The sequence below is a fragment of the Hypomesus transpacificus genome, chromosome 23 (genome assembly GCF_021917145.1).
Source record: "Hypomesus transpacificus isolate Combined female chromosome 23, fHypTra1, whole genome shotgun sequence".
Classification (NCBI taxonomy): domain Eukaryota; kingdom Metazoa; phylum Chordata; class Actinopteri; order Osmeriformes; family Osmeridae; genus Hypomesus; species Hypomesus transpacificus.
The window spans coordinates 21,395,571-21,407,862 of NC_061082.1; the positions used below are offsets into that span (position 1 = coordinate 21,395,571).

At 45.6% G+C, this 12,292-nt stretch overlaps 1 protein-coding gene across 4 annotated transcripts in view; it reads left to right on the top strand.

Annotated features, from left to right (window-relative positions):
- LOC124484881 (protocadherin alpha-C2-like) overlaps positions 1-12,292 on the top strand; it is a 33,661-nt gene that overhangs the window by 5,596 nt on the left and 15,773 nt on the right. The window contains exon 1 of one of the 4 annotated variants that reach the window (XM_047045973.1): positions 59-3,112. The exons of 2 other annotated variants lie outside the window; for them this stretch is intronic. In XM_047045973.1, the coding sequence (XP_046901929.1) occupies positions 764-3,112 (2,349 nt within the window). In that variant the 5' untranslated portion in view covers positions 59-763. Of the gene's footprint in view, positions 1-58; positions 3,113-3,908; positions 6,534-12,292 lie in introns of those variants that run through there. One more of the 4 variants, XM_047045971.1, reaches the window with a different exon arrangement.

Here is a 12,292-nt window from a genome sequence, read left to right on the forward strand (position 1 = left end):
CATAACTGTGACCTTGTATACTGCATACTAGGTAAACTTGCTTTTTTTCATCCCTATTTTTACATAACTCATAAATTCAATGACCTGACGTCTTCAGTTTTGTTTTTTTTGTGTTCAAAATTGCCACCTTTCGAGTGTGAAGCAACACATGCCTCCTCACTCTGTGTGTCACGAGAACGTTGTAGCTACTCATTTAGGCTAGTTTTATATTCTCACGGTTTGCTCAGTAGACATCCGTTTTTGCTTCGGGTTGTATGATCCGAATTCGTTTTAGATGTAAGTTCGTCATTGAAACGTCAGGAATTAATTTAGGAATTTCTCACGTGACAATTTTGTTGTTGTCCTGGTTCCACTACTTTGATTTCGTTCACAACAGTTTCAATGCTATTCAATCTTAAATAAGCTTTATTCTGGTATGTTATTGGGTTTGAACAGTCTGTAGATTTGCTCCAAACATGGGCCATGACAGTTCAAAATCACATTATAGACAGCGACTCGCAACGTTCTTTCGCTAATAAACAAGAACTAACACGTGGTGTCGCTGGAGACCGCGGTAATATTTTAATAATCTCTTAACGGGAACTCCTCCTTCTTCTCTAGATTTTGTTGTTGAGGCTATTGTCAGACGGGCTGTATTGAAACGAAGATCGAGTAAGGCCTCTGTAACACGCATGGAGGCTCTTTGGGATATTATATGATAAAACCAGTGTTTCCTAGTCTTGTATATTCTACATAAGATTTACCTGATTTTCCTTGGATAACGATGGATGTTTCCGTTTGGATTCTGTTCCCTCTGCTTTGTTTATGGGAGGTATCATCCGGTCAGATTTCCTACTCGGTTTCAGAGGAGGTGAACAAGGGAACCGCTGTTGGAAATATCGCTAAAGATCTCAATCTCAATGTTCAGGAACTGGAGTCTCGTATGTTTCAGGTTGTATCTGAATCCAACAAGAAGTATTTCGATGTGAATCTGAAGTCCGGTGTTTTGTTCGTGAATGAACGAATCAACCGAGAGGAGCTTTGTGGGAAAAACGAGAAATGCTCTCTGAGTGTACAGGCTGTGGCACACAATCCAATGAGCATCTTTCGTGTTGATATTAACATCCTCGATATGAATGACAACGCACCTTTGTTCTCAGCTAGATCACTAACACTAAATATAACGGAAAATGCTATCTCCGGGGAACGTTTTTTTCTTCCGGTGGCTAAAGACGCGGATGTTGGCAGTAACTCAATCAAGACCTACAAGCTGAGTCCAAATGAACACTTCTCTCTGGATGTGCAGAGCGGAGGAGAGCAGAGTGTGTCTGCTGAGTTGGTGCTACAGAAACCTTTAGACCGAGAGAAACAGGCAGTGATTCAGCTCGTACTGACTGCTGTAGACGGAGGAAAACCTCCCAGAACTGGTACTTTACAGATCGCAGTGAATGTATTGGATAATAATGACAATAAACCAGTTTTTAGCAAATCGTTGTACAAAGTCAAAGTAGCAGAGAATGCAAAAATTGGATCAACGATTATCTCTCTCTCTGCAACAGATTTAGATGAAGGAATTAATAGTTACATTCTTTACTCGTTTGTTGGGCACGGTAATGCAAAAGATTATGAACTCTTCTCTATTGATCGTTATTCTGGGGAAATATCAGTAACAGGTAATCTGGACTATGAAGAAAATGTTGGGGTGGAATTGCGTGTTCAGGCTGCAGATCAGGGCCAACCTCCCAAAACCACTCAGTGCAAAGTTTTAGTAGAAGTCATCGACATGAATGACAACGCGCCACAGATATCAGTGACGTCACTCATGAGCACAGTTAGGGAAGATGCTGAATCAGGTGCAGCGGTAGCGTTAGTAATGCTGTCTGATAAAGATGGCGGTAAAAATGGAGTTGTGAACGGCCACATCAGCGGAACTGTTCCGTTTAAACTGCAGTCGTCTTATAAAAACCAGTACTCTCTGGTAGTGGACGGACCTTTAGATAGAGAGCGTCACCCACAGTACAACATCACCATCACAGCCGTAGATGAGGGATCCCCCCCTCTCTCTAGCACCAGTGTTGTTACTCTGCATATTTCTGATGTGAACGACAACCCACCCCGCTTCCCAGAGCCCATTGTCAACGTGTATTTAAAAGAAAATAGTCCAGTTGGAAACCTGGTAGTTATTGTAAATGCGCACGATGCGGATGAAAACGACAACGCGCATATATCATATTCTCTGAAAGGTAGTGCTATGGCTTCATCACTAATCAATATTAATGATTTGACTGGCGAAATATACAGTCTGCAGTCGTTTAACTACGAGGAAACTAAACGATTCCAGTTCCAAGTTCAGGCCACAGACGGTGGTGTTCCTCCTCTGAGCAGTAACGTGACTGTGAACGTTTTTATCCTGGATGAGAATGACAACACTCCTGTTATTCTCCCACCCTATTCTGACCAAGGCTCTGTCAACTCTGAGAACATTCCCTACTCTGCTGAAGCGGGCTACTTTGTGGCCAAGATCAGGGCTGTAGACGCAGACTCTGGTTACAATGCGCTGCTCTCTTATCACATCTCTGAACCAAAGGGGCCGAATCTGTTCAGAATTGGAAGCAGCAATGGAGAGATCAGGACTAAGAGACGCATGAGTGACAATGACTTAAAAACTCACCCGCTGGTCATAGTGGTGTCTGACAATGGAGACCCTTCCCTGTCTGCCACTGTGTCTATTGATGTTGTGGTGGTTGAAAGTACAGGTGACATGCAGACAACTTTCAGACAGCTACCAGTAAAGGAGGAGAGTTTCTCAGATCTAAACCTGTATCTACTCATCTCCATAGCCTCAGTATCCGTGATATTTCTATTGAGCCTCATCAGTTTAATAGCGGTAAAGTGCCACAAGACAGACGGCAGTTTCAGCAGGTACAGCGCCCCAATGATAACCACCCACCCTGACGGGAGCTGGTCTTACTCCAAATCTACTCAGCAGTATGACGTGTGTTTTAGCTCAGACACAATGAAGAGTGACGTGGTGGTTTTCCCCACGTCGTTTCCACCTGGTGACGGAGAGCTGATCAGTATCAATGGAGGAGATACTTTCAGTAGGACTCAAACTCTGCCCACCTGCGAGAAGGTGAGATACTTTTCTAAAACTCTCTCATAAATCGCCAATATGGTGCGTGGTAGTTTCAAGCGGAGATGAATCATCATACTTTATTCTTATTTGTAGGGACATATAATATGGTTTAAATTACTCCATGATTGACTCTTTGAAGATTGAGTAGGCTATTGGTTTGTACTTGAAAACGCAACCATTGGATGTGGGCTGGCGAATGCTTTTGCTGTGTGTAGCATGAGCTCACGAAAACGAAATCTCTTCCAGCACCTCGGACAGCGCCACACTTTTAAGGCAATTCGCCATACGAAGCTCATTCTTGGCTGAGTTGCCGTTTATCTTCCAGTGGTGTTAGTTTGATTATTTTCCAACTAGTACCACACGTAGGGACACTTTACAAAACTAAACTTTCATTTATTTATTTGTTTGTTTTTAAGTTTGAGAATTTGCTGGAAATGTACCTTCTGGCAGCCTAAAATCGGTAGAACAGAACGCAACCCAATATTTCTAAAGCCTCATGAAGGTTAATCGTCAAAATGGTTCTAATACTGCCGTTACTTAGTCAGTTGGATCCTCCTAGAATTGTCTACTGTTTAATTTGAATAACCCACAAACAATGTAGATATCTTGCAGACTTCAATGAATAATTTAACCTTTAGAAAAAACATTGTTTGAAAACTAGTCCTATAGTAATATTCCTTTGAATTTACTTTGTGTTCACGTTTTTAACTTCTTTTTTTCTTCCATATGCCATCTACAATTTTTTATTTTGATTGACATCCAGATAATATACTAGCTACTGCGTTATGCTTTCTTTCATGGCCAGACCAACCCACACGGTGTCACTGCAGACCATGCATTTGCTTTCAAACAATAGTACGTAAATGTAGTCCGCTTTTTACAGGATATCATCTTGCAAGCTCAGATGCCTCTTGAAAGGACTAGAAGCCGGAGAGTTCCAAGAGAACTGTGTGCAGATGCAGCTAGATTGTAACGTCGGTTCCTCTTTGATCATATTTTCTATTTTTTATTTTGCTTGATAGCAAAGAGCACGACGATGGCTACCGTGACGTCTTTTGATTTCGCTTGGATTTATTTTAACCTGGTTCTGTTATGTTTCAACGGGCGTGCTGCCTGCGAACAAATAACGTACTCCATTTCCGAAGAGGTGAACACGGGAACGGTGGTTGGTAATTTGGCAAAGGATTTGAGTTTAAGTGTACAGGACATGGAGTCACGAATGTTTCAACTCGTTCATGTTTCGAAGAACAGTTTCTTCGACGTGGATTTGAAAACAGGGATGTTGTATGTGAGCGAGAGAATTGATCGGGAAGAGCTTTGCCCCAACACGCCCGTGTGCTCTTTACAACTACAGGCCATTGTCAACCATCCCTTAAGTCTTCATCGAGTGGACATAACAGTTCTTGATATTAACGACAACCCACCCGCCTTCCCCGTTAAAGAACAGCTATTTGACATATCTGAGTCCGTTGTTACTGGAGCTAGGTTCTCGTTGATGAACGCAGTGGATCCGGATGTTGGAATAAACGGTGTGAAAACCTACAAGCTGAGTCCAAATGAACACTTCTCTCTGGATGTGCAGAGCGGAGGAGAGCAGAGTGTGTCCGCTGAGTTGGTGCTACAGAAACCTTTAGACCAAGAGAAACAGGCTGTTATTCAGCTCTTACTGACTGCTGTAGACGGGGGTAAACCCACCCAAACAGGAACTTCTGAAATTGTTATTAATGTCCTTGATATAAATGACAACAGTCCAGTTTTTAGCAGTCCTCTTTATAAAGTGAGTGTTCATGAAAATGCCGTTCAAGGAACTACAATTCTAAAACTTAACGCGACCGATGTAGATGCGGGTCCCAATGGTGAGGTTTTGTATTTATTTAGCAGACATGGACAAGAAAAGAATTTAGACACATTTGATATTCACCCAGAATCTGGAGACATCACAATAAAGGGTGTCTTAGATTTTGAGGAAACATCGTTTTATGAGATCAGGGTCGAGGCACGTGATAAAGGCCAGTCTCCTATGGGCTCACATTGTAAGGTGCTCGTGGAGGTTGTTGACGTTAATGATAACGTGCCAGAAATTAGTGTTACCTCACTGTTACCTACGGTGAAGGAAGACGTTCGAACCGGCACTGCCATCGCACTCGTGACCGTCTCAGATAAAGATGGAGGCAACAATGGCAAGGTTAGCTGTATACTGATTGGCGAATCACCCTTCAAGCTTCAAACTTCTTATAAGAATCACTATTCTATTGTTGTCAATGGAGCTTTGGACAGAGAATATGCGTCCCAGTATAATGTTACTATCGTGGCAACAGATGAAGGGAGCCCACCTCTATCTTCCACTGCCGTCACAAATATTCTTATTGCAGATGTAAATGATAACGCTCCGCAATTTAAAGATAAAGTTCTTAACGTTTATGTCAAAGAAAATTCCCCTCACGGAGCGCTGATGTACACGGCTTCCGCTAATGATCCTGATTCTTTAGAAAACGCTCAAGTCTCGTATTCAATTTTGGACAACACGAAGGGTGATAGTACTGTCCATTTAATAAACGTCAACTCTATAACGGGCGAGATACACAGTCTGCAGTCGTATAACTACGAGGAGATGAAACGATTCCAATTCCAAGTTCAGGCCACAGACGGTGGTGTTCCTCCTCTGAGCAGCAACGTGACTGTGAACGTTTTCATCCTGGATGAGAATGACAACACTCCTGTTATTCTCCCGCCCTATTCTGACCAAGGCTCTGTCAACTCTGAGAACATTCCCTACTCTGCTGAAGCGGGCTACTTTGTGGCCAAGATCAGGGCTGTAGATGCAGACTCTGGTTACAATGCGCTGCTCTCTTATCACATCTCTGAACCAAAGGGGCCAAATCTGTTCAGAATTGGAAGCAGCAATGGAGAGATCAGGACTAAGAGACGCATGAGTGACAATGACTTAAAAACTCACCCGCTGGTCATAGTGGTGTCTGACAATGGAGACCCTTCCCTGTCTGCCACTGTGTCTATTGATGTTGTGGTGGTTGAAAGTACAGGTGACATGCAGACAACTTTCAGACAGCTACCAGTAAAGGAGGAGAGTTTCTCAGATCTAAACCTGTATCTGCTCATCTCCATAGCCTCAGTATCAGTGATATTTCTACTGAGCCTCATCAGTTTAATAGCGGTCAAATGCCACAAGACAGACGGCAGTTTCAGCAGGTACAGCGCCCCAATGATAACCACCCACCCTGACGGGAGCTGGTCTTACTCCAAATCTACTCAGCAGTATGACGTGTGTTTTAGCTCAGACACAATGAAGAGTGACGTGGTAGTTTTCCCCACGTCGTTTCCACCTGGTGACGGGGAGCTGATCAGTATCAATGGAGGAGACACTTTCAGTAGGACTCAAACTCTGCCCACTTGTGAAAAGGTAAGCACAATCAATCCCCAGCATAACTGTAACCTTGCATTGATACTGCATACTAGTTCATCGTGCTTTTTTTCTGCCCACCTGCGAAAAGGTGAGAATATTTCAGCTCCTTTCAGATTTAAAGAGGCTATCGAGTGTCCGTTTTCCATGCCAGTTCAATACGTGTTAAATCAACCCTCTGAAATGAGCTCAGCTGTTAGCTGTGAGCCGATGCGTGTTCCAGGGTCACTCCACGGGGAGGGTGAACAGGAAGTGAGGCGGTGTGTTAGGGTCACTGGAGCTTGTGATGCTGCTGATGATCTTTATTCAGCTCGTCACACACCAGCAGCTCTGCCTGCATCTGCTCTGAGGACACGGCCTCGGGCTCTGTGGGGAGTCAGGTGGCTGAGCGGTGAGGGAATCGGGCTGGTAATCAGAAGGTTGCCGGTTCGATTCCCGGCTGTGCCAAATGACGGTGTGTCCTTGGGCAAGGAACTTCACCCTACCTGCCTCGTGGGGAATGTCCCTGTACTTACTGTAAGTTGCTCTGGATAAGAGCGTCTGCTAAATGACTCAATGTAAATGTAAATGTGTCATTGTATCTTGGTCCTGCTGACATATATTATCTATGCCAGGCTGGGGTTGCAAGTACGATTTCATTGAAGACTTGCCTTGTCAAATAGAGGTGAAAAATAAATTTAAAAAATAAAGGGACTATGATTTGTTTTTGTGGTAATGTTTGCGACGTACAGGATGTATGTTAGATTGTGGTGATGCTGGGGTGGAGGGTTAGGGAGTCAGACCACACAAACCTCTTTGATCTAGTGATGCAGGGAGCGTCTCCTAGCAACAGCGTGAGGCTGAGTGTTCTGGCGTGTCTGTGTCTCTGCAACATGGCACTTGAAATCTGCGTGCGTGGTGACATCATCAGGAAGGATCGCTGTTTGTGCTCGAATGACTGCATGTGCTTGGTCTGTTCGTATCAGTGAGCAGAGATAGCCTCCTGCAGCTGACTGTTTAATATTGAAAATGTCACAGGCCACAAGAACATTTCCGAATCTCTTTTTTAACAAGACACGCATAACAGACCTATAAACATACCGCATCGAGTGTTTAAAGGGGATTGCGAAACAGCGGTAATCTCTCAGCATGACCTGACTCTGCCTCATCGGCTGTTAAAGCAGGCCGGTGTCGCATGCCTAGCCAGTGGAGTTAGTGCGTCACACTTTCGGCCTTTCTGTGGCTGACTCTGAGGCCTCGGTGGTGATAGCATGACAGAGTAAAGCCCCCTCCCTGGGTCAGCTGTGCTCCCTCTCTGGTGGAGGACAGGGATCAGTCCAGCTGTAAGTGGGTCAGGACTGTGGTTCTGCCGGGCCCCATCTGCCCTGCGGAGATACATGGATTAGGGCCGTGTGGGTTTGCAGGGTCTTAGTGCCGGAGCAATCCCACCTGCTTTATGTGTGGATGGATTGGGATGCTGTACGGTTGTGCTGGGAGGACAGCCTCACTCTCCTGAGATGGGCCTGGGCGAGAGACCCTCTCTTGACTTCTCTCTCTCTTCTCGTCCCTCCTCTCCCTCTCCCTCTCCCTCTCCCTCTCCCTCTCCCTCTCCCTCTCCCTCTCCCTCTCCCTCTCCCTCTCTCACTTTCTGTCGATTTTTCTCGCTCGCTCGCCCTCTCTCTCTCTCGCTCTCTCACTCACTCTCTGTGTCTTTCTCATTATTTTTCTCTCTCTTCTCCCCTCCCTCTCCTTCTCTCCCTCTCTCCTGCACACATTCTCTTCTATGTTCTTTTTGTCTGGGCTCTCTGAGGTTTTCAGATTTCACAGTGTACTGTATCTCTGCATTACAGCAGGCTGGCATTTAACATTGTATTAAACCGGCGTTCTTATGCTTAATAGGATTTCAAGATTTCCTCTGTAACTTGTGTGTCCTCTGTGTCACTTTGTAAAACCTAAAGAGAATCACACTTACTTTGCTGTCAGTTCAGAAACCTCTTCCCCAGACAGAAAACTGAATATCCTCTGATGTCAGATTGTGTTTATTTGGCTGATAAGTTAATTCGTTTTTACTGGTTGGACAGAATAGACCGGTTTGTGTTTGGGAAGTTAGGAAGCCCCACGATGAACCGGATTATCCTCCAGCCTGTGCTTCTCCTTCTGGGCTTCTTGCCTTTGCATCCCCTGCCCTAGATCTTCTGTTCTCCTTGAGCCGTTCTCTAGAACAATGGTTCTCAATCCTGGTCCTCGGGATCCCCTGCCCTGCATGTTTTAGACATTTCCCTGCTCCAACACACCTGATTCAAATGAATTCGTCGGTATAAGGCCTATTTATTTGAATCAGGTGTGTTGGAGCAGGGAAATATCCAAAACATGCAGGGCAGGGGGTCCCGAGGAACAGGATTGAGAACCACTGTTCTAGAACACCCTAGTCTGGCCTGCTGGTTCTTGTCTTCTGTACCGTTTGCTCTGTCTGTAGTCTACAGTGCTGGATCCCAGTGGAAATCATTTAACCACAGGCAAACACACACTCACGCACATGCTGTACGAACACGCACACATGCTGTACACGCACAGGCAAGCATTCACGTATGCACTTTCACAAAAACACACACACATGCCTACATGCAGCCATCTTTAGCTTTATGTCTTCCTGTTTCTCTCGCTCTCTCACGTACTCTTTCCCATCCCTCCCTCTCTCATCCAGTCTTACCCAATCAGACTCCTGTTCAGAACTTAGTTTCTCTAGTGCTCCGGCGGCAGTGAATCGAAACTTTAACTATCTTTAGTTTGTCAGCTCCAGGGGCTTCTCAGGAAGAGGCCTGATCAGTTCCCTGCAGTGCAGCAAACCCAAAGGAGAGAAGGGACGGATGGAGCGAGGGGAGAGGAGAGACAGGATGTCCTTTCATGTCCTCCTCTCGTCTGTTCATACCTACAGCACGCCTGCTCTCTATGCCAGAGGGAATTCAGGAAGAGACGTTCCATTCTTAATAATAGATTAATTTATTTGGGATTATCTTTAGCTTTTATGCAGGCATCTGTTGATGAGGAGGAAGGGAAATCTGCAGAGTCACACATACACACACTTTCTCTCTCTCTCTCTCTCTCTCTCTCTCTCTCTCTCTCTCTCTCTCTCTCTCTCTCTCTCTCTGTCTCTCTCTCTATCTCTCTCTCTCACTCTCTCACTTCCACTCTCTCTCTCTCTTTCACCCACCACGCACACACTTTCACACACACAGCTTCTAGGGAGGGCTGGATGTCTGCCAGTAAAATTCCACTCTGTATTTCTCTGCTGCAGAAGAGCTGGGGCTCTGACTGTGAAAGGGTGTGGTCCCTCACACAACCCTCCACCACGCTGCCCCAACACCCTCTCTCATTCCTTATCCTGTCCTCCATCTTTCTCCCCATCACTGTTTTTACTCCCCAGGCATCCATTTTCTCTCATTCTTATTGTCTCTGTTCTCTCAGTCACACCACACCCTCTTGTCACCGATTGGCCGGCCGCATCACGGACGTGCCACTGTGTGATGGCCATGTTTTTCATCTTCTCATTCATTATTCAGGAAGGTTAGCAGGGTTGCAGCTCTGAGTAACCAGGTCAGGAATCCTGATGTCACAGTCTCACGGTCACAAGCAATTGTTCCTACAGTAGCCTGTACCGCACGTTCTAGTTGGGAATGTGTCAGGTTAAAGACTGGCTGTATGTTATATATTTTATTCTATGCATTGCATGTATAGTATCTGTGTTTTCTCCCAATCTGCACTGTCTAGCTGCTGTGGAGTCAGCCAGTCTGGCTGTCTCTCAATGATTGCCTGTGAGCTTAAGTGGCTCCTGCCAGTACAAGCCTTTTTAGTCATCCATCTGCCCAATGTTACATTACACCAACACACACAGGCTATCAGTCAGGACTCACTCACTCTACAGTCTACTACGTACATGGTGGAGAGAGAAGGACAGATAAATAGAGAGAGATGGAGAGAGATGTTGAGAGCGAAAGAGAGAGGTGGAGAAATAGAGAGAGAGAGAAATATATAGAGAAAAAGATACAGTGAGAAATAGAGAGAGAGAAATAGAGAGAAAGATAGAGAGAGAGGTTTAGTAAGAATAGAGCCACACCTGACTGCAGTGCTAGTAGACCACAAGCTACGTGTGATTGTCATCTTCTGATATTGTAGCTAATGAGGGTACGGCATATGGAAATAGTTGCGGTACCCAGTGTGGTACCAGAAGATGTTTGTTTGGAGGGCAGGGTTGGCAGAGTACGCTGAAGCTGAGTGGGGTCTGTATAAAACAAGCCTGTTCTCTGCTGCCCTCTGCCTGTGCAGCAGTGCCCATGGACGCTGGCAGGCTGCACTGTAGCTGTCGTATTCAGTACAAGCTCATCTGAAGATTTTACCTGGAATAGTTTTCAGGGTGTGTGTTTTTTTTTTGTTGGCGTGGCCTCAATGTGTCATATTATCATATGAATCCAGTGCTTATCTATCCACAAAGTGGACAGATGTGCACTTGCAGACACACACACACACACCTTATGTCTGAGTGTACTGTACCTTACATCTTCTCTTCTCGTATTAATCCTGACACCTATTCTTCTCAAACACACATCTATTTTTATAGGCAGCAAATGAGACGCTTTCATGGGACCCAAATCCCAACAACGACAGACACCACCGGGTCACAAGGGCCCCCACAGCTGCCTGTCTAGTCTGGTGTAGAAACAGTGTTCCTCAAGGAACTGTTACTGTTCTCTCACTGATCCTGTCAGCCACTATGTCAGTGTGTGAGACAGTGGGCACAGAACACTGACCCAGTTGGATGAGTCACAGACTGGAGCCAGGATACACTGCATGGACCTGATGAACAATGAGGTCATCACTCGTCGCCTGCAGCCCTCTGATTCCACTCTTACCATGCTAGGGAGGGGTGGTGAGGTCATCAGCCCGCGCCCAGAGCTCTGGTAGTGGGAGGGAGTGTACAAGGTGGAGTGGTCAGGGTTTGTAGATGGCGGCCCTGGGTCTCTGAGGAAGCGTACAGATGTGTAGAGGCCTGGCAAAGCAGCACTGCAACATACACACATGCACACACACAGTCACTGACTCTCTGACTCAATGTGGCACCACACACACACACACACACACACACACATGAACAATCCCTGGCTTCCTGGCCTACAGTTACACTGGTACTCAAACAGTTGCCATTGAAGTCAATGTCATTCTGGAAAAATCTGTCCCTGTTTGAAATACCCGATCTCTGTACAGCATGTATTCTCTGCATGCTCGGAGCTCTGTTTCTTTTACTGTTGAACCAGTCGCTTCTGAACCTCAATCTTTGGCTTATTTGTACATCGCTGTGGATACATTTTCCGTTAAATGAATAAGACGTCTGGTAAAATGTAATGAACACTAGAGGGCAGCCACTGTCAGCTGTAGCAGGATTGCTACGGCATCAGGCTTCAGCTAGACTGACTCTCAACTGAACTACACAGGAGGAGCTGGGACATAGGTGGAATGCCTTCCTGATCAGAGTAGTCCATGATGGAGAGAGATGTGGCTGAGGAGAGAGAGAGATAGACAGGGGAAAGGATACGAGAGAAAAAGACTCCCAACTGAACCACACAGAAGGAGCTGGGACATAGGTGGAATGCCTTCCTGATCAGAGTAGTCTATGATGGAGAAAGACGTGGCTGAGGAGAGAGAGAGAGAGAGAGAGAGAGAGAGAGAGAGAGAGAGAGAGAGAGAGGAGAGAGAGAGAGAGAGAGAGAGAGAGAGAGAGAGAGAGA